Source organism: Schistocerca americana, chromosome 3 (genome assembly GCF_021461395.2).
Source record: "Schistocerca americana isolate TAMUIC-IGC-003095 chromosome 3, iqSchAmer2.1, whole genome shotgun sequence".
Lineage (NCBI taxonomy): Eukaryota > Metazoa > Arthropoda > Insecta > Orthoptera > Acrididae > Schistocerca > Schistocerca americana.
In genome coordinates this window covers 205117916-205139483 of record NC_060121.1, presented here as the reverse complement: position 1 = coordinate 205139483, position 21568 = coordinate 205117916, and the positions used below count along the sequence as shown (strand labels likewise).

Sequence of the window (21568 nt, the reverse complement as noted above, 5' to 3'; positions counted from 1 at the left end):
AGAATGGGGCGATCCCGCATCGGAAAGTAATCCGGGTCACACGTAGGGCGGCCACGGGCTTCTCCTGCCTTATTGATTCCGGCGTGAGTACCGGCGATAGCGCACAGTGAGATGTGTCCATCCGCAGCGACGCCAGGAGTGAAGTGCGCGGCGCGGCGCGGCGCGCTGCAGGCTTAGATCTGCCAGGGGGGCTCAGAGCCTAATGGAATCCGCCCTGGCTGGCTGTCCGAGAGGTTCGCAATTTCATTTCCTCCAGCGAAGCGCAGCGAAGACATCACTAAATGCAGATTTATTTATTTTACTGCAGAACTGCCTCTAATCAGACTGTAATTCCGAATCAGCTCGGAGAGCAGTGAACGCAAAAACTATACTTGCGTCCTCGGCGTAATCGTATTTAACAAGCACTCGCCAAATATTACATCTTCTTAATTATACCACGTTACCGAGTGTTTGTCACTGAGTGTTTGTCACTGACGAAATTCGAGGATTAAGTCGTTCTAGCTTGGTTTCGTTGTTCCTGAGGCAAGCGTGAGAACATATGTATGCTTTTCCGCTAGTCCACAGGGATGTTATATTAGCGTATTTGTTAAAAAATTATTGACAAAATGACCTGGCCGAATGCGATTCGTATAGTTCCAACCAAACCTTTTCTAAACAATGAGTCAACTATTTAGCACATTAACTCATTTGCAATCAGACTTTTGAATCTGTTTTATACACGGCAGCCCTATTCTTCAAAGAATCAGGGGTGGCTGATTTACAAGGGTAATAGTAATTGACCAGTAACCGTGCCCCTCTTCCCCCCCCCCCCCTCCCGCCCCCCACTCCTCCCAAAGACTGTGTAAAGAATGTATATTTTGTGTATAAAGCATCTAACTTCTGGTTTTAACAAAAGGTAATTTTCCACATATCTCAATTTTTGTGACGTCGTATCTCCTGAATTCTGTACCATAAAAATGATATAATTTTGCAGCTACTTTCAATTGTATATGTGAATACTGTCTGGAAAATGTGTTGCATGCAGAGTTACTACTAAGGAAGTAATAATTTAGAACGTCAAGCCTGACACTCAACTGTTACTACATGGATAATGTAAAATTAGTAAGCAATAAACGTTTTTCCTTTCATTATTTTGAATGTGTGTGTGTGTGTGTGTGTGTGTGTGTGTGTGTGTGTGTGTGTGTGTGTGGGAGGAAGGGGAGGGTAATTTTATAAGCGAGAAAGTTTCTAAAAACTTCAAAATTTAAAGTTTGTTGGAAGTCGCTGGATACTGGGATAAATAAAGCTAGACTACGTTGTGACCCGGAAATTACGCTTCCTCAAGACTTAGACACAGCTTCTAACTTCAATTCTTAGCTTATTGTGTTCAGCCTCCAACATGAGATTACATTTTTTAATGATTACACTTTCAAAGCGTTTAAAATTTTTAAATTCGGTCAGTAATCACACGAAATACAGAAAATCGATTTTTTTAACCCTGGAAGCCGTTGTATACAACAACCTGAAACTTAGACTACATGACACGATAACCATTTTAGACATTCAGTATTATAAATTTTGAGTGCATACATAGCTTTAGGTAGGTATCGTCTGTTCACGAGGTCCACATTTTCTTCAATTTTTGATGGATGTTCCACCCTTTTGGGTTGGAATGAAGCAGATAATTCCAAGTAACGGTTTCCTTCTATTCAGTTGACATGATTTTCTATCATTGACTCTTATCTATATTTTCTTCTTTGGCATCAATTACATTGTAAATGGTAGTAAAACACTAAGTACGCACTTCGCCACAGTAGGTACACAGATCTGTCATGATTTATTGTCAGTCAAGGGAAAACTGTTTGCCTTGTATTATGTCACCGCTGTCTTCGATGCAAATACTGCTTTGACACGACTATTCTGTGCCACCACCAACATCCATTTACAACCCCTTGGAGAACTGTCGGAGAAAGTTTTCCACTGCTTGTATCTCTGCGAGTATTGTTGGCCCGAGATTCAAGACAAGCAAGAAATAGTAATAATAATAATAATAATAATAATAATAACAATAAAGCCTCTGGAAACTTTTAAAAAATTCTGTGGAATACGATATGAGAAACATGGAGATCCATGTGATACATTTTTGCAAAAAAAAGGTAGAACAAGTTCTCGTTAGAGTGAAGAAAAAGTCACCCAAATTAGAAAACACCCTTCAAGGTTCGTGCCAAGGATTTGACTACTGAGGACTCTTACGGAGCTAATTACTTACCGATTTATATTTCAGTAGTCCTATTTTCAAATGTAAATGAGTAAAGTTATACCTGGAGCTTTTCTTGTAAAATGCTAAGTGATGTTTCAGAACTGTCTATACACTCTGACCGGAGTAGGTCACTCAACTGTTGAAATCATAGCTTGGTTTCAGCTGTTAAAGAGAAAAATTACAGCTTCAGTTCTGTTTCACGTACAGCATGAGACTAAGCTTTATTCCACCCGACACGCAAAAAATACTTGCGGGCTGCAATGAATAGTACATCTTTTCTGAAAGCAGGTAGTTTTTATGCCGTATTATTCCCTACTCTTTTGGCTATAAAACGCTAGTTTTCAACAAAATCTTTATTCAGTACAACGGCCTTACACCACTTACTGGGAGAGCCGGTATGCTCGAATGGTACCACTTAACTGGTTTACGTCGTAGCCAAAGTCTTGCTGCATCACTAACCTCCCAATCAGCTTTGCAACGCCCATGCAACTCCGCACAGATGGACCTTCGTTGCTGTTTATGGCTTTTGTTAGGCTGCGAGGAATCCAGCTGGTGGACGATGTGTCAGCGCTACCAAAAGAGGTATCCAGTTGACCAGTGAGGTGTCTGATCCGTCGATCACCTCGAATGAGAAGTCATAGATGTGTGCGGCCAGCCTGCACGCAGGAGATCGGATAGGTCTGCACGATCTTGTTTCGATTATGACAGAAGCCTTGCCCACCAACTCTCCGTGCCTTTGTTCACTGTTAGGTCTCTGCAGTCACTCTGCAAGCGCCTGTGAATATCTGCGATGCTCTGGTTTTCCGCCAAAAGAAAATGACAGCTCTCTCATTAGAACGCACTTCTCTTGCAGAAGCCATTTTGAAGGCTACGTATAGCACCGCTACCCATGAAATTGTAAGCGCCGAAACGGGAATATTCCACAATGTCCCACAGCATATTCCTCACTCTCCAGATGAAACTGGCCGGGAAAAGAGAAGTGTTACATTACTAAGTTGTGTGTTGTTTTCGAATCATGCCATGCGCCATGACGTCACAGACTTGAAGCCGACGTCCGCTATTTTAACTGTCCCATACATTGGCGTCGGATGAAAGTGTTTTCTTCAAAAATAGCAGCTTTCTTTATGGGTCTACCGATCATTTTACTGTGATATGAAGTGTCTTTGAATCACATTCATATCAAGCTATATTTTCATTCATAAACACGAGTTTTCTTTGCGCTCTACATTTACTATAATGGTTTTATTTTTATCATTTGACGTTACAAATCCTACCATTCCTGCCTGAAATTCTCTCTGTATGGACGCTTTGAGAAGGAAAGATTGGAAACCAATCACACACTCACCGTTTGCGAGAAAACACAGACCGAATATCAGTTCTATTAGTCCGTATTGAGGAAAATGCCGAATTACGAAAGCAACTTTTTCGTATCATATATGTCTCTTCTCACTCATTCGAAACGTGTAACAAAAAGAAAGTTACATTAATGAATCGACTTTTTTCATATTACTGGATCAGATCTGTGTTTACTGCCTGAGAAACGTCTGAAAACCGCTTCCTGACTATGTGTTATTCACAACAGCACTGTAACATTTTCTGTTTAAAACAACTCTGTTGCGAGTACGTGAAATTATGAACAAGAAGCAATCGTAAACAGTAGTCTGCTAATATTCTGAAGTGTCCACCATGGCGGTACCTTTTTCTAAGTAATGTGCACTGTAGACCTATAGCGCCAAATCCCCTTATTATAAGCCCATGATAAACGATCTGTATGTATCTATGGTCTAAGAAGGGAGGGAGATGGTGCTATAGACTTAACGCTGGACGATATTTTGAAGTCAGAGTGGGCCTGGTCTGCTGCCATCTTAAATAGCCCAAAACATTATCGGACAGCTGTTTACGATTCCTTCTTTCTCATTATTTCCGTCTTGTGCACGCAACGACCGTTTTACATGACAAAAATTACACTGCTTCCATGAATATTATGCTGTTAGAAAGGTAATTTCTACCGTTTTTTCTGTTTTTCAATGCTTGTTTTCTCTATCAATGCGACACATTTGGCCTCGTTAATGTAACTTGTTTTTGTTGACACATTTCGAATAACCAAGAGGAGAAGGAAGTGATATGAAAAGCATACTTTCTTAATCCACTTCATTCCTCCTTTATTGTATTTGTATCTATAGCAAATGAAGCTGGAACCCCGAAACCAATGCTTGTTTTCATACTGGTAATACTTCTTGTTCGTTACATTTTCAGCTGTCACCTCTTATGCACAACATTCTTAATTTTCACGTTTCCAAAAAGCTGACATACGTGTATTTTACTATTCCATAATGTGTGCAATGAGGAAAGAAGCAAAGCAGGCTATCATATTTTGTGCATGTCAATAAAGTGAGCGATTACTGAAATGTGGAAATAACAGAACGGTGTAGAGAGATACATCCCCATCAAGAACGTAGCTAAAAGACTGAAGATCCAGACCTCGCCTGTCACCTAAATGAAAACGCACACGACTTATTTGCCGTGTAGAGAAATTGAAAGATATTTTGATTTCCAGTCATACGACTAAAATGGATAGGTGCTGTCGATAACCGAGAAGGCCATGGATAGATCTGGATTATCGATAGCACTATCAGCTATCCCCCAAACGTATTTTACCCAAAAAGTACCACGTCTCCTACCTCACAAACTTCACAGAAGCTGCGAGGAAGGAGTCGTGCTTGGGTACGTCTGTCGGTAGACTACTTTCCCGCGAAAGCCAAAGGTCCTGAATTCGAGTCTCGGTCCGGAACATAGTTTTAATCTGCCAGGAAGTTTCATATCAGTTCACAATCTGCTGCAGAGTTAAAATTTCATTCTGGATACTTCAGCCAATACCAACTGCTGCCCAGTATTGTTGGCTTGTTAATCAGTTCGTTTCTTATTTGCAGTTGAATGTAATGTAGGTTTTGCCGTTTACTGATATTGATCTGTGTGCTCCTGTGGTAGTTTATATTAACTGGTAAAATTATAACGAGAAAGAAGAGGGAAAGACAGCGTTTTATTGGCAGAATACTTCGAAAATGTAACAGATCTACTAAAGAGACTCCCTATACTACGCTGGTCATACTCTTTGGGAGTACTACAGCGCCGTATGGGATCCTTATCAGACATGATTAACGGAGTACATCGAGAAAGTTCAAAGAAGAGCAGCACGTTTTGTACTATCGCGGAATAGGGGAGACAGTGTCACGGGTATGATACAGGAATTGGGATAGTCACCATCAAAACAAAGGCGTTTTTCGTTGCAGCGGAATCTTCACACGAAATTTCAATCACTAACTCTGTCTAGACTGCAACGAGGAGACGAGGTACTCGCGGAATTAAAGCTGTGAGGACGGGGCGTGAGTCGTGCTTGGGTAGCTCCGTTGGTAGAGCACTTGCCTGCGAAAAGCAAAGGTCCCGAGATCCAATCTCGGTCCGGCACACAGTTTTAATCTGCCAGGAAGTTTCACTAACTCTGTCCTCCGGAAGCGAAAATATTTCGTTGAACGACCTACTTAGGGAGAAACGATCATCATAAAAAAATAAGGGAAATCAGAGCTCGCACGGAAAGATACAGGTGTTCGTTTCCTTCGCGTGCTGTTCGAGATTGGAATAACAGAGAATTATTGGGAAGGCGGTTCCATGAATCCTCTGCCAGGCATTTAAGTGTGATTTGCAAAGTATCCATGTTTCGTCCACTATTGTTATGATAAGGTATAAACAGGTACGCGCGATTGTAGTAGTCTCAGTACTTATCTATAGCAATTTAATGTTAGTACTGGAATCGTTAACTGGAGACTGGTAGAACTTGGGGCTTGCAATATTTCAGTGTTTCACAAGGCAACGGAGCGGTAAACATAACTACAAATAACATTAAATTAAAATCAGTGGTTAAAATTACACTTGAATTTGTCTGTGTTGCCCAAAAATCGAGTTGGTCAAGAAAAATACCGCCCAAACAGTGACCGTTGGATTTATTTAAAAACAAAAATTGCTCGTAGTTCTATCAATGGTGGGCCATAAGGGAAAATAACGCGCAATAAGGTCATCCAGGCGGTATTCAATTATGAAAACCAATTCCGATACTGGACGACTTGGAGGGATTTGTGGAGAGCATAATGGGTATGTGATGATATCACATTCTATAATTCGTTCTTTTCTGAAAGATTTTTTTCAGCGCCCTTCTTGAATTCTTCCAAGCCGACTCACCCTGCGTCGCCGCCCTCGCCGCCCTCTTTCAGCCATAATCTATTTACTCCCTTGTATCACTATAGTAACTGAAGCGGTCTCAGATGTTCTGTAATTATCTCCAAACTGTAATCTTTCAATTTGTAGAAACAATTATAAAAAAATAATTTTTTGGTTAATTTTCTAACAGTGCTTATCTTGGGTTGGGAATACTTCTTTCTTGGGTAGACTGTATTTAATTCTAATGTTGGTTTGCGTAAGATCACGAGAATATACGTAGTTCAACGATATTTACGTTGGAAGGGAGCTAGCGATCCCATTTTGTTCTGTCTGTCTGTGGATAAAGTCACTAGCGAAACCGCTATACACTATGTATTCAAGTCTTACTGCAAGAACAATGTTCTACTGTGAAATGTCTCACTCGTAATATCGTCGGAACAGTGAGTCCAAACGTCATATTTCTAACCTGTTTGTAAGTAAATGTCATATAGGACATAACGTATGTTGTACATCACAGAGGAATTCGCTAGGATATTATCATGGATAAACGCAAACTCATTTGTGACGTCGCATATCGTATGCAACAAAGTCTAGTTGAATTCAATCCGTGACTCAGTGTTAAGATCCCAAAACATTAGCTCACAGCTTCTGTGTAACTCGATTTGTTTTATAAATCAATTTGGCTGTTATACTTTTGAGTGTTAAGATAATAATTTCAAAAGATCTTCATCACTTAAGGAAATTGAAGAATTTTCATGCAGTGGAACACACTTAAAGTGAGACTGAATTGAAGAACTTTGAATGCTTTGATATGCTGAACGTATTGTGACGTGGTTTCAGAGAAGTTATTTAACCCACCTTTAAGATTCTTCTGCTCTGTGATACTTGAACTTGTTTTATTAGCAAAGAGGCAATGCATTAAACACTAAGGTGACAAAAGTCATAGGACAGCGATATGACATATCTAGATAGCGGTAGTATCACGTACACAAGGTACAGGAGGAAAGTTCGTCGGCGAATCTGTCATTTATACTTATATACTGCTGAGAATATATGCAATACATACTTAAGAAAAGTTTTTTGGCTTAATTATATGGCTTCCTGAACGCAAATTATGTACATAAAATTAAACAAGGCATAAATTTGTTTTCAGAATAAATTAAAATGTGAACCTATTAAATGTCCCTAACAAATCTAGACCTCCTCCCCCCCCCCCCCCCTCCTTTTGACGAAGTCCTGGCTACGTCATTGGCTCCCTGTGGAGTGGAGTTCTTGTTATATTATATTGTCACTGCATTAGTTCCGCTGTATTTTACACAGCTTCTTATTTTTAGATCTTACCTATCATGTTTCATTCAATGTAGGACCAATAACAGCAAATTACTGGTTAAAAGAACGATACAACTTTTTTAAACATGTTCCAAAATTGTGTTGTATTATAAATGTGATTAAGGGAATGGTCCAACCGCTTTGACTCAGGAAACGGATATTTTGCTCCAACATACCAATATATATGTAAGTCATTATTGTTAGTAATGTTGGCCTGACCTATGTACGAGGGTCACTCCAAAAGAAATGCACACTATTTTTTTAATCCATCTATTATTCTACATGTTTGAAAGTTTTACAGTGTGTAGATACATCCTTTAGGAACAATATTATCATTTCTCCACATAATTTCCATCCGTCTCAAGTGCCTTACGCCATCTTGGAACCAGCGCCTGTATACCCGCATGGTAAAATTCTGGACGAAACTGTTAGAGCCACTGCCTGTGAACAAGGGTGTCATTATCTTCAAACCTTGTTCCACGAAGAGTGTCACATTGAGCGATATCAGGACAGCAAGCCGGGTGTTTCAGTGTAGTCCATCCGGGTTTTGTGATCGCTTCCATGGTTTTTTGACTGACATGTGGCCGTGCATTTTCGTGCAACAGCAAAACATCCTGCTTTTGTCGATGTGGTCGAACACGACTCAGTCGAGCTTGAAGTTTCTTCAGTGTCATCGCATATGCATCGGAATTCATGGTGGTTCCACTTGGCATGATGTCACACAAGCAAGAGTCATTCGGAATCGAAAAGCATCGTAGCCACAAATTGTCCAGCAGAAGCTGTGCTTTTGGATATTTTTTCCTTGGGTGAATTTGCATGGTGCTACTCCATTGACTGACTCTTCGTCTCTGGTGAAAAATGATGGAGCCATGTTTCATCACCTGTCACAATTCTTCCAAGAAATTCATTTTCACCATTGTCGTACTGTTCCAAAAGTTCGCTGCATACCGTTTTCCTTGTTTCTTTCTGAGCTACTGTCAACAACCTGGGAATCCACCTGGCACAAACCTTTTTGACGCCAAAACTTCCAGTATTCTGCAAACACTTCATTCCCCTATCCCAACGTAGTGTGACAATTCGTTCACTGTGATGCGTCTTTCAGCAGTCACCAATTCGCTAACCATCTGCATATTGTCTGGAGTGTGTGCAGTACGAGGCTTGCCGCTGCGAGGACAACCCTCAATATTGCCATGCCCGCTTTCATCACGTAACCTGCTTGCCCACCGACTAACTGTACTGCGATCGACAGCAGCATCTCCATACACATTTTTCAACCTCTTGTGGATGTTTCCCGCTGTCTCGTTTTCACAGCACAGGAATTCTATGATAGCACGTTGATTCTGACGAACGTCAAGTGTAGCAGCCATCTCGAAGACATGCTGTGACGGCGCCACTCACGGGAACAGTTTGAACTGAGTTTTAACACAACCAGGAAGGATGTATCTACACGCTGTAAAACTTTCACACATGCAGAATGAAAACTGTATTTTTACAGAAATAGTGTGCTTTTCTTTTGGAGTGACCCTCGTAACATATAGGCCTACCTTTCCAACAGTAGCCTATTTGCTACATTTTTCGGAATATTTCTTGTCAGTAACTCTGTCAGTTTTTCTGGAATAGCCAGATACACCAAAAGTGGAATGTACGTCTAGTTTGATCATCTGCTTCATTTTGCTTTTGAATTTCATTTTGATGTTTTCAGTGTTTATAAGACTTTGTGATAGACTTGTAATTAGTTAATTTCATGTTCCATGTATAATCTGCACGACATATCATAATGATGCGGCAAGGCGTTTTATATTAACATCAATTTCTTGTAAATATGCCTCCATGCCGATAATTCATTGGTTTCTTCGTTTTTTAATTAAAGTTTTTAGTAATTTGTAACCATTATGATTTACACATAACAATAGTACATTACCTTTCGCGGAATAAGAGTTGCCAAAAAGAAAAGTTTTCAGTTTAGTTTCAAATTTTATTTAGCTGTCTGTCACGTGTTTTAAATCACTGGATAACTTATCAAAACTTTCGGCTCAGCATTGTGAACCCCTGTTCGTGCTACAGACAGCCTTAAAGTGGCGTAATGAATATTCTTTTTCTGCCGTTATTGTAATTTTGTACATTGTTTTTGTTGAAGTGCAGTGGATTATTTGCAACAAACTTCATGAGGGAATAGCTATACTGTGAAGCGGATAGGTTGCTATTCACACGTCGAACAGCAGGCAGCCATGACGGAAAGGTGTTCACATAAGTTTTCGGTGAAAGCCTTCTTCAGAAAGAAAGCAAAGCACACAAATTTCCATACAATCATATACACAAAACTAACTCTCTCTCTCTCTCTCTCTCTTTCACACACACACACGCACACACACACACACACACACGCACGCACGATTGCTGTCTCCTGCTGTTCTAGCCAGAACAGCTTGGAAGGCAATGTAAAACACAGGAAAGAAAGAAAGTAAACAGTGGAACAATAATTCATGTATAAAAAAGGATATATTGCTTAAACGGCTCCACTTACGAATGAAATGTGATTCCTTTAAACTTAGTTTAAGATCTGATTGATTAGTGCACCCTTAAACGATGCTGTCTGTCATTTTTGGTGAAACAACTCCATGTAATGCACCAAATACTATTTGGCATACGCTAACAGAAGTCGATAGATATCCCCAACGGTCGGAACTGGGCGCGGACACCTCTGAATGACATCACGGCGAAATATCACCACTGTGAACCATAGAGGCATAAATGCAGTGAACCTAATGTTTTGTGCTGTGTAAGGTGGCTGACGTCAGCTTCAAACTTGTGACGTAATGACAATTCCTTTATAATATCTCGGTAACAAGTGCCGTTACCACGCACTGCCGAGTGTGTAACACATACCTCTATTAAAGTTCTTGGCATTCAGTCACCCTGATGACTGTGTTTCACAATTTTTTAGCGTTGGCCACAGTCTATCTTTACTCAAATTCTTGTGCTTATGAATACGGCTGTGTACGGTAGCATTGTGCCGGCCGCGGTGGCCGAGCGGTTCTAGGCGCATCAGTCCGGAACCGCGCGACTGCTACGGTCGCAGTTTCGAATCCTGCCTCGGGCATGGATGTGAGTGATGTTCTTAGGTTAGTTAGGTTTAAGTAGTTCTAAGTTCTAGGGGACTGATGACCTCCGCTGTTAAGTCCCATAGTGCTCAGAGCCATTTGAACTATTTGTACGGTAGCATAAGATTTTTTTCTAGGTTATTGTACTGGATTTATCACTGATGTTCCGTTCAGAACTGGGAAAGAATTGAAACAGACTGTCCCGCACACCTCCTGCGACACAGTCTGCAATATCGCCAACACCTTTTACTGGTGACAATACGTCTTTGAGTAGCTCACAATATTTGACGAATTATTCTTTCTCAAGCCCCCTACTGGCTACACACATCTGATACACATAAGGCACTTCGAGGGAGAAACGACCTGGGTGGACGAAAAATCTACCTCACCAAAAGACAAAAAATAAATAAATACCGTTAGAAAAAATCGAAATTGCCATGACTAAATCTGGTTGGACGACCTGAATGTATGATCAGTTTCATCTCTATCATCCTATCTTCATTGTCGGTGGATGTTTCCGGAACTAAAGTTTTAGCAAGTTTTGTGCTCATACTCTTGACTTGATAAGCTAAGCGCATAGCGCTTCAGTAGACATTATCGATGAAACCCGTAGGTGAACAATATTTGTTGAGATTGATCATGATTAAGGCGTACAAACGTTTTTGTCTGATCAAAATACATAACAAATGGAAATTTGTATCGCTCGTTCAAGGTCACATATATTGTGAATACTCTCGTGAGAAATATCACACATCGGAAATTTAAATTGGCCTCAGTTTTACGAAGTATACCGGCCATGACAATATGGTATGGGCCTCCTCTCCTCCCTCCTTTTATCACGCCCTACAGGTCACTCCACTGGCCTCTTGAATCCGCTTACCCTGCCCCCACCCGCATTCTCTACAACTTACAAAATTCTGCTCCCTCCTCTTCCATCTTGAAGACCTCCGAATATTCTGCGTTATTCGTAAACCCGACACTACTCAGCTCCTGCTCACTGCTCCTGGTACTCTGCCGCGCCTCTAACACCACAGTCCTCAAACGCTACACCTCCACTCCACATTCTCTCCCAAAGTAACTTTAATAGCCTTCACTTAAAATCTGAAGGAGCCCACACCACCTTCTCCGATTAGGTCTCCTTTCCTCTCCTCTCCTCTCCATCAACATCCTAAGGCTCGGTCTGGAACAGCACCCCTCTTCTCTCTTCCGAATTCCTCCCCGAACATACGCCCACGCAGACACCCTCTTACGCACTACCCCAACTGATACGTTCCCATGATACCTCTCTTCCTGGCAGTCTAGGCCCACTCATCACTTCACTCACCTACATCTGTATCTAAAGCAGTCAGCCCACCGGCTTTTTTACTTTTTTAACTCATTCAGCTGTATGCCTGTGTCTTTTATCTTCGTGAAACATTAATTTGCCATTTCATTTGTGTCTGTCTTTTAATTACTCAAGAAATCCTCCTTTTTATATTTTAAATTATGCAACTGACTGTCTTTTTATTGTGTCGAACATTCATTCCTTTTGTGTACCGCAGTATCCAGTTTTATGTTTTCAAATTTTTACTTTCATAATGCAGAAGTGCGACGATCGGTCTCCACTGACAGCTGACCTCCCTCCCATATGGGGCGAGGGGAATCAAATAACAATAATGGGAAAAAAATCTATGTACGGGACTCAGCCAGCTGGAGTGAGAACCGGAAGATCGAAATAGCTGCAGAACACCCATCACTAAGTAATAATAAACCCTGAACGTCTTATCATTTCTCACCTGCCGTTATTGGCAAACCATTAAAATTCAGGTAATTTTCATGACTTCAGAATCTCTACAGGATCGGATGTTTCTTCAATATTCCAAAGGCTTGAGAATGATGTTGCTAAAACTGTCATCTACCTTATGATTATTCACGACGTCATCAAGAATTTAGAAGGAGTCAGTATCAATGGTAATGAAGTATTTTACACCGTACTCAAATATTAATGGGAGGATGTGGATATATCACGCACAAATGGCGGAACAGGAATACCTCTCCGCGACGTCTGAGAAGGACAGCAAAAGAAAGGATCCCGCGGAACTGTGAATCATTCAAAGACTGCCTTCGCTTCTTTTTCGAAAGTAACTGCAAACTACTCACCAAAAGTAGGAATTACAGTTTTGCTTGGCCAACGAACTTAATTTGAAAATCTTTAGGTAGCAGACCCGTTTTTAATAAAAGTGGGGTCCAAATCTCTAGAGTCAAAACTACACAGGAAAACGGTGATACATGAAACCCCAGCAGAAACCGAAAATGAACTGACTGTACAAGGTTAACACACGTAACGAGGGCACTGAGACTGCCAGTCAACACTTTGAACAGGTGTGTGGCGTAACTTTGTCCATAAAATTTGGTGTTACATAAGAATGTTGGACGGGCTCAGGTGGCACAGGTATCTGACGTTCTTAAGCGATAGTCATAATGCTCGTGATGAAGAGCGCAGAAGGTTACTAGCGCAGATGGCACAAGTAATGAATAGTCTATGAATCTAAACGAGGAAAGAAGGAAGCTGTGGCCAAACTTAAACAAGTGATAGGTTTTTCGGCCACATCCTGACCTTTCAAGTCTCCCGCAGTTCTGGATTAAATGTCAGTGAACTGTTTCTTACGGGGTGTTTACAAAAGTACTTAACAAAAACAAATGGCCCTGAGCAATATGGGACTTAACATCTGTAGTCATCAGTCCCCTAGAACTTATAACTACTTAAACCTAAGGGCATCACACACATCCATGCCCGAGGCAGGATTCGAACCTGCGACCGTAGCGGTCGCGCGGTTCCAGACTGTAGCGCCTAGAACCGCTCGGCCACTCCGGCCGGCCAAGCACTTAACAGATTTCCAACTTCATATGCTGGGTGTTCCCCAATTCATATTATAAACTTCTACATATTGTAGAAGGGGACTTAGTGCAATAAGTTTTACATAGGAAGCCGTAACCGGAAACGTGATCCAACGACGCCATAGAGTGTCAAATTTATAGGCGTCAGCACCTGTAGAAGTCTAGTAAGTGAATCACATCTCTATTGAACAAGTGGACATAGAGCTTAAGGTATGCATTTTAGACTCTTTTCTTGCTTTGGTCCATACTACCAGCTCTGAAAGTTGCCTACCATACAATATTAGCAACGACCATACCGGTACACGTATTCCACTGTCAGAGGTATCAGACTGGTTTTCGCTTATAACTTTCGACTCGTTCGTTTCCGGTGGGAGGATCCTTGCCTGAAACTGATAAACTTACTCGCCTCTATCATTGTTGATTGTTTGTAACATCATCACGCTATCATACATTTACACGCACTGGCGCCTCTAACCTTGACGGCCTGCTCGTCGTTGGAAGACGTTTCCGGACGTCAGTTCCTATGTAGAACTTGATTTACTACGTTGCCTCTGAAACCTCTATGAGTGCGTAATATGAATGTGGGACAAACTGTAGATGTATTCATATGAACAACAGATACAGATTTAGTGTCTTTTATTGCAAAGCGCCGCAAACGTTTCGCTTAAGGAGATTAAATGTGACATCCATTGGTTATGTGGGACACATCCCATCTAAAGTCCATTTCTTGCGAATGCTAGCGTACCTTTTTAAAGTGCGGCGTATATTCCTGCTCTGAGCTCTGCTAGAGTATCCGGTAACGGTACTGCAAACATTGTATCCTATATGAAACCGTACAAGGAAAATTCAACAGATGTCATGTTCCAGTGAACGCGGAGCAATGGAAGCGGCTTACCTCGACCAGTCCCTTTACATGGAAAGCTGCTATGGAGGTAATCACAGACATCGGTTAGTGCGGCGGAGCGTCAACTTGCATGAAGAGTACGCTGCGGTCTTGTCCAGCTTCCTCAATCAGTGAGATTAAAAAGTTTTCCATCACATCGAAGTACACTGTTCCGTTGATTGTTTTCTCGACGAAAAAGAAATGGCTGAAATTGTTACATGTGCTGAGTGCACAAGAGATGATAACTTTTAAGCTGCCATGAACATGTTCCAACTTCGCGGAATTTCACTGTTCCAGAACCTACAGTTCCATTAATTAACTTTACCACGTAAGTGAAAAGTCGACTTATCACTGGAGATATCACTGAAAATAATGTTTCCAATGAAATCTTCGTTCACATCCAGTCGATATAATATTGGACCACTAAACGCTACTGTTAATTTGTGCAGGGCCGGCCGAAGTGGCCGTGCGGTTAAAGGCGCTGCAGTCTGGAACCGCAAGACCGCTACGGTCGCAGGTTCGAATCCTGCCTCCGGCATGGATGTTTGTGATGTCCTTAGGTTTAACTAGTTCTAAGTTCTAGGGGACTAATGACCTCGGAAGTTGAGTCCCATAGTGCTCAGAGCCAATTGAACCATTTTTTTTTGTGCAGGACTGATTCAGCATACAGAAAACCGAAAACAAAATTGGATGAAATTAAAAGGAAGGGCTGCTACATTAAGAGCATAATCGACATATTACTGTTAAATGCAGAAGAGAGAGAGGATGGAGAGCTTATAGGACGCCCAGCTTACAAGAAGCACGTCGCGTCGATTTTACATGACCGTTCACAAAGCTTTGCTTCGCGAGATCGCCAGAAACACACAGTGGTCTCGGCGTTTTTTTATGGTATAAAGAGCATGGGGAATTGGAGTACAGTTGCAGGGGAAGAAGTAGAGGAAAGGGTTAGGGGAGAAAATGGACTTGCTACTAGGAACGAGAGAGGAGAAGGACTAATTGAGTTATGCAATACATTTCAGATGGTAATGGTGAATACCCTGTTAAAGAATCACAAGAGGAGCAGGTATACTCGGAAAATGCTCAGAGATAGATTTCAGGTGCACTACATCACATTCGGGCAGAGATCACGGAGTCAGATATTGGGTTGGCTAACTTTCAGAGACCAGTCAAGAAGAATCAGTGCGCAAATAAGAGGAATACGGAAGTACTATTGAATAAAGAGATACGCTTGAAGTTCTATGAGGCTATAAATAAATGATAATGAATAGCCCAGTAGGCAGTTCAGTTAAAGAGTAACGGACATCTCAAAAAGGCCAGTCACTGAAGTTGGAGAGAGAAACGTAGCTACAAGGAAGGTAACGATAAAGAGATAATGATAATAGAAGAAATAATTCAGTTTATCGATGAAAAATGGAAGTAAAAAAATGATGTTCAGGGACATTCCGGGATTTAGACTAGAAATGAGAATGAAAAAAACAAAACAGGAAGTATATGGAAGCTAAGACGAAATGGCAGCCGAAAGAATGTGAAAAAATCGAAAAAGTAATTATTGTCGGAAGGACTGATTCAGCATACAGAAAACCGAAAACAAACTTGGATGAAATTAAAAGGAAGGGCTGCTAAATTAAGAGCGTAATGGACATACTACTGTTAAATGCAGAAGAGAGAGCGGATGGATGGAAGGAGTACATTGAGGGTCTCTATGATAGCGAGGACTTATCTGATGACGTGATGGAAGGAGAAACTGGAGTCCATACGGAAGAAATAAGGGATCCAACAATAAAATAAGAATTCATAAGAGCTCTGGAAGACGTAAAATCAAATAAGCAGGAGGGATAGATAACATTCCATCAAAATTCCTAAAACCATTAGGGTGAAGTAGCAAAAAAACGATTATTCACGTTGATGCGTAGACTATATGAGACTGGCGATATACCATCTGACTTGCGGCAAAACATCGTCCACTCAATGCGAAGCATTGCAAGGGCCGACAAGTGCGAGAATTATTGCACAACCTTAACAGCTCATGTATCCACGTTGCTGACGAGAAAAATATACAGAAGAATGGGAACGAAAATTGAGGATCTGTTAGACCACGATCAGTTTGGATTTAGCAAACCAGAGAGACAGTTCTGACGTTGCGGTTAAAAATGAAAGCAAGACATAAGAAAAATAAAGACACGTTCACAGCATCTGTCGACTTGGAAGAACAGTTCGATAATGTAAATTGGAGCAAAATGTACGAAATAATAGGAAAATTAGGGGCAAGCTGGGGGGGGGGGGGGGGGGGAAGACGGGTGATATACAATATGTACAAGAACCAAGTGGGAAAAATAAGAGTGGAAGACCAACAACGAGTTGCTCGGATTAAAAAGAGTGTAAGACGGGACGTAGTCTTTCGCCAGTGCTGCTCAATGTATACGTCGTAGAAGCAAGACGGAAATAAAGGAAAGGTTTAAGATTGGGATTAAAATTCAAGGTAAAAGGAATTCAATGTTAAGATTCACTGATGAACTTGCTATCTTCAGTGAAAGTGAAGACGAATTCGAGAATCTGCTGAATGAAATGTATGGTCTATCGAGTACAATATGATTTGGGAGTAAATCGAAGAAAGACTAAAGTAATGATGAGTAGGAGAAATGAGTACAGCGAGAAACTTAGAATTGGTGATCACGAAGTAGATGAAGTTAAAGAATTCTTCTACGTAGCCATCGAAATAACCCATGACGGACGGAGCAAGGAACACATAAAAAGCAGATTAGCACTGGCAATTAGTGCATTTCTGGAAAAGACAGGTTTACTAGTATCAAACATAGCCTTTAATTTGTGAAAGGAATTTCTGAGAATGTACGTTTGGAGTTGTTGTGTACATAGTTCCCCGTAGTCAACGCGTACACAACTTTCCCTCTAGAGCGCGCCTCGCTAAGCACAACAGCGCAGGCGCAGCGCTCGTCCGTGTCCGCACTACGAGATGGTGCTGCCGTACAGACGGACCAAATTCTGCTTCCGCCGATCCGCTTATTAATATGTAACGCAGCCAATGAGATTGCTGCTGTAGAACCTTTTCTCCTCGCGGATCACACTCTCGCAGTGATACCCGACCGCGTGAGGTATTATAACGAGTGTACAGACCTCCGATGACTCAGTCTGCATTTGTCTGCAACAGTCTGTAGTCAAGTTTCAGTTTGCACTTAGTAAGATTACCATATTCCTGTACATAGCCATGAAGATCAATGAATTGACACTTTGTTAAGTATCAGAATTATGTGAGAATAAGATTAACGTACCAAGACCAAAGGAACTTCAGATTGCCAATTGGAAACAGCATCCAGAATCAAGTTACGTAATGTCTACGCTTTTTATTACTTTAATAAATGCGTGTGAAAATTAATCAAGTTCTGTTTAAAGTTGGTCACCGTCAATCTGCTACTCTAAGCGTGCAAGTGGCATTTCTATCGTCTGACCTAACGGCAGAAGATAAACACGCCACGATAAGACCACGAGACATATTGCTGACACTCGCCTACTTCGTTAGAGCGACAAGTCAAATAATCTGATCGTGTGTGTACCGAAGGTCTTACAGTATGCACACCACAGGAGTACAGCATTATGAGGCGGTGAGACATGGGGGAAAACTGGAACGGAAGAAAATCCAAGCATTTGAGATGTGCTGCTAAAAAAGAATGTTGAAAATTAAGCGGACTGATAAGGTGAGGAATAAGGTGGTTCTCCGGAGAATCAACGATGAAAGGATTATATGAAAAACACTAACAGGATGATAGGGCATCTGTTAAGACATTAGAGAATAACTTCCTTGGTTAAGACATCATGGAATAACTTCTGTGGTCCTAGAAGGAGCTGTAGAGGGTAAAAACTGTAGTGGAAGACGGAGACTGTAATACATCCAGTAAATAACTGATAATGTAGGTTTTGAAAGTGTTAAGCAGAAGATCGATGACTCAAAAAAAAAAAAAAAAAAAAAAAAAGAATAAGCCAGTCAACAAAACACTTATGCCACTGATAACTGCTAGACCTACTACTCTACGGGAATGTTTACAGCAATAGGTAGGAAGACTGTGTTGCACAGTTGTCGCAGACCGTGATTCTTCGAATCAAAACACATGACTAGCTTTGCTACCACCGTCGCTAGAACTTACAGTGGGTTCACTCACACTGGCGTACTGCGTGAGGCAAAGCTTAATCCATTTATCTACGTATTTGGGCCAGAGTAGATTTGCAAGTTTTGTGAATAAGTTTGCTTGAATATTCAGAGTTATAAGGTCCATACAAGAAAACACTCTATATCGACAAGGACCTCAGCCCAGACATTATAACTGAGCTAAACATTGGCCATTAAACGTTATATTGTGTTATTAAAAAGACTTCTTCCAGAATTAAATCAAATAGTGAAAATATGTGGCAATTAAACGACATATTTGTAATTTTCTCCTTTTTCTCTTGTTTTAATAAGACTACTTATTTTAGAGAAAATATAATAGTCTGAATATAAATCTGTTATTTGTGATGAATAAAAACCACTTGTATTTGCGACATGAAGTCATAAAACGTAAGGTCTGGAGTAGTGAATTTAGAAAATCTTATCGTTGTAAAACGACATTCGTCTTTTGTCTGACATACATCGTTTGTTACTTCTCTCTTCACCTTTCCTCCACCCAGCTGCGATCTGTTTAGATGTATGTAGAAATGTAAGTTTCTTTAACTGAGAGCAACTCTCATTTTTGCTTAACCCTTGTGTCATTTTATTTTATTTTGTACAGTTGAAGCCTTGGTATGTTACTGACAGGTTTAACAGCGAGTCTAGTTCTACGAAAGCAAATAACCGGTTTGCACGATATCTGTTTAACCACCATTACGGCTATCTAACTGAGATCGCTACGAGTCGTAGTAATTACTCAGAACTTGCCTGCTGCTTAATTTATGAAGACCGACTTGCTAGTGCGAACAATATTGGCGCACTTGAGAGGTTCTAAGCTGATATGGTAAGGTAAATAAGAAGCCAGTTGTTCCCCCAACATATAATATTTACTGCAAAATTAACGTTTCCGTTCATCGTCGGTTTAACTCTCTAGCTATAAGAGTTAAAAATCTGTCATCACAGTAATTTATTTGCTTGCTCTATCAACCGTAAAATTGTAGGACAGAAAACTATTGTTGGGGACCATGGGTAGATAAACAGAACGTTGAATGCGGCCGTATAACATCGAAGCAATTTCGCAGAAAATTACGTTGGCAGTGACAATATATAATCTGCAATAGTGTAATGTCAATCAACAGCTCCGCTATTACACCAGTGATTCAAGTGAAGCAGCAAGACGAAGAAATTGCTGTGATCTACAGAGGCAACCACAAGGAAGGAAACCAGCAGAAGACATCACTGATTTCGATTTCTAGCCATACACTGCCCCCCTTCTTCCACCCCAAATGCCACACCAGCATCTACAGTAAAAAACAATGAAGAATGAGTTCTAGATTAATCTAGTTTAAGACCGTTTATTTTTAAGTAACATTTCTCTGTATGTATGTATAAACGCCTGTTGATGAACAGAACATGTTCCAAACGCATTGCGCCGGCCGGGGTGGCCGAGAGGTGCTAGGCACTACAGTCTGGAACCGCGCGACCGCTACGATCGCAGGTTCGAATCCTGCTTCGGGCATGGATGTGTGTGATGTCCTTAGGTTAGTTAAGTGTAAGTAGTTCTAAGTTATAGAGGACTGATGACCTCTGCAGTTGAGTGCCATAGTGTTCAGAGCCATTTGAACCATTTGATTTGAAACGCATTGCATTATGATAGATTATGCATAAAATAAAAAGTGACTGGTAGCAGAAACTTGAAATAAATAATTATTTCACACAGTCACGGTGCGCAAACATAGCAATTATGACTCAAAAAAATACGCACACAAAGTTGTCACTCCGGGAAGGGTCAGCAGCTCGTTGTGTTGTGCTCTGCGCATCAAACTTTCGATCACCGTGCACCCGTTCGCTTCCTAGCTCGGTCTAGTATTTTCTCTTTTTGGGTCTGTGTTGTCCTCATCATCATCGACGCGAGTTGCCGAAGTGTTGTCTAATAAAAGGACTCGCACCAGGTGGCCAAACGGCCTCGATGGAGTTTCCCGGCCAAAAATGCCGTGCTATGGAAAGAAAAAAGTGGAAACTGCGAGCAATGAGGCAGGCTTACCTGTGACGAGTAGGCTGTAGCGCAGGGTGCGGGGCGGGTGCGTGGACACCTGGCACTCGTAGTCGCCCTGGTCGGCGGGCCGCGCGTCGCTCACGGTGAGCCTCCAGTTGTCCGGGTACTGGAAGCTGACGGCGTACCGCTCGTCCCCAGAGTACGTCTGCCGGCCCACCGTCAGCAGCTGCAACTCCTCAGAGCCGGGGCGCCGCCGCACCCACGACACCTGCGTCATTCAAAACAGAAGCACTTCACATAACCATTGCCAGCGCATAGGGGCAAGACTGATGAGCGGAGGTCTTATTTATCAGTAGTCCTCTGGTTTAACGTGGCCCGCCGCGAATTCCTCATCTGTGACAACCTCTTCCTCTCAGAATAGCGCTTGCAGCCGAAATCGTCAATTATACGATGGGCGTTCAGTTAGTGATGTAACACTTTTTTTTCTCGGGCAGTTTCGGTTTAAAAATGCAGAATCTGGGAAATATAGAAATATTCCTGCTTCGGCCCTGTAGTTCCATGAAGATCCTATAGGATGCGGCAGTATGCGTAGCCTTCAAAATGGCGTCTGTAACGGAGGTGCCTTCCAAGCAGAGAGCTGTCATTTAGTTTCTCTTGCTGAAAATCAGAGCATTGCAGATGTTCATAGGCGCTTGCAGAACGTCTACGGAGACCTGGAAGTGAACAAAAGGGCGGGGACTAATTGGGTGAGGCGTCTGTCATCATCGCACACAAA

At 41.5% G+C, this 21568-nt stretch overlaps 1 protein-coding gene across 1 annotated transcript in view; it reads right to left on the bottom strand.

Annotated features, from left to right (window-relative positions):
- LOC124607385 overlaps positions 1-21568 on the bottom strand; it is a 445395-nt gene that overhangs the window by 131193 nt on the left and 292634 nt on the right. Inside the window, exon 4 of the mRNA XM_047139701.1 lies at positions 20842-21061. Coding sequence (XP_046995657.1) covers positions 20842-21061 — 220 coding nt within the window. The remainder of the gene's footprint in view (positions 1-20841; positions 21062-21568) is intronic.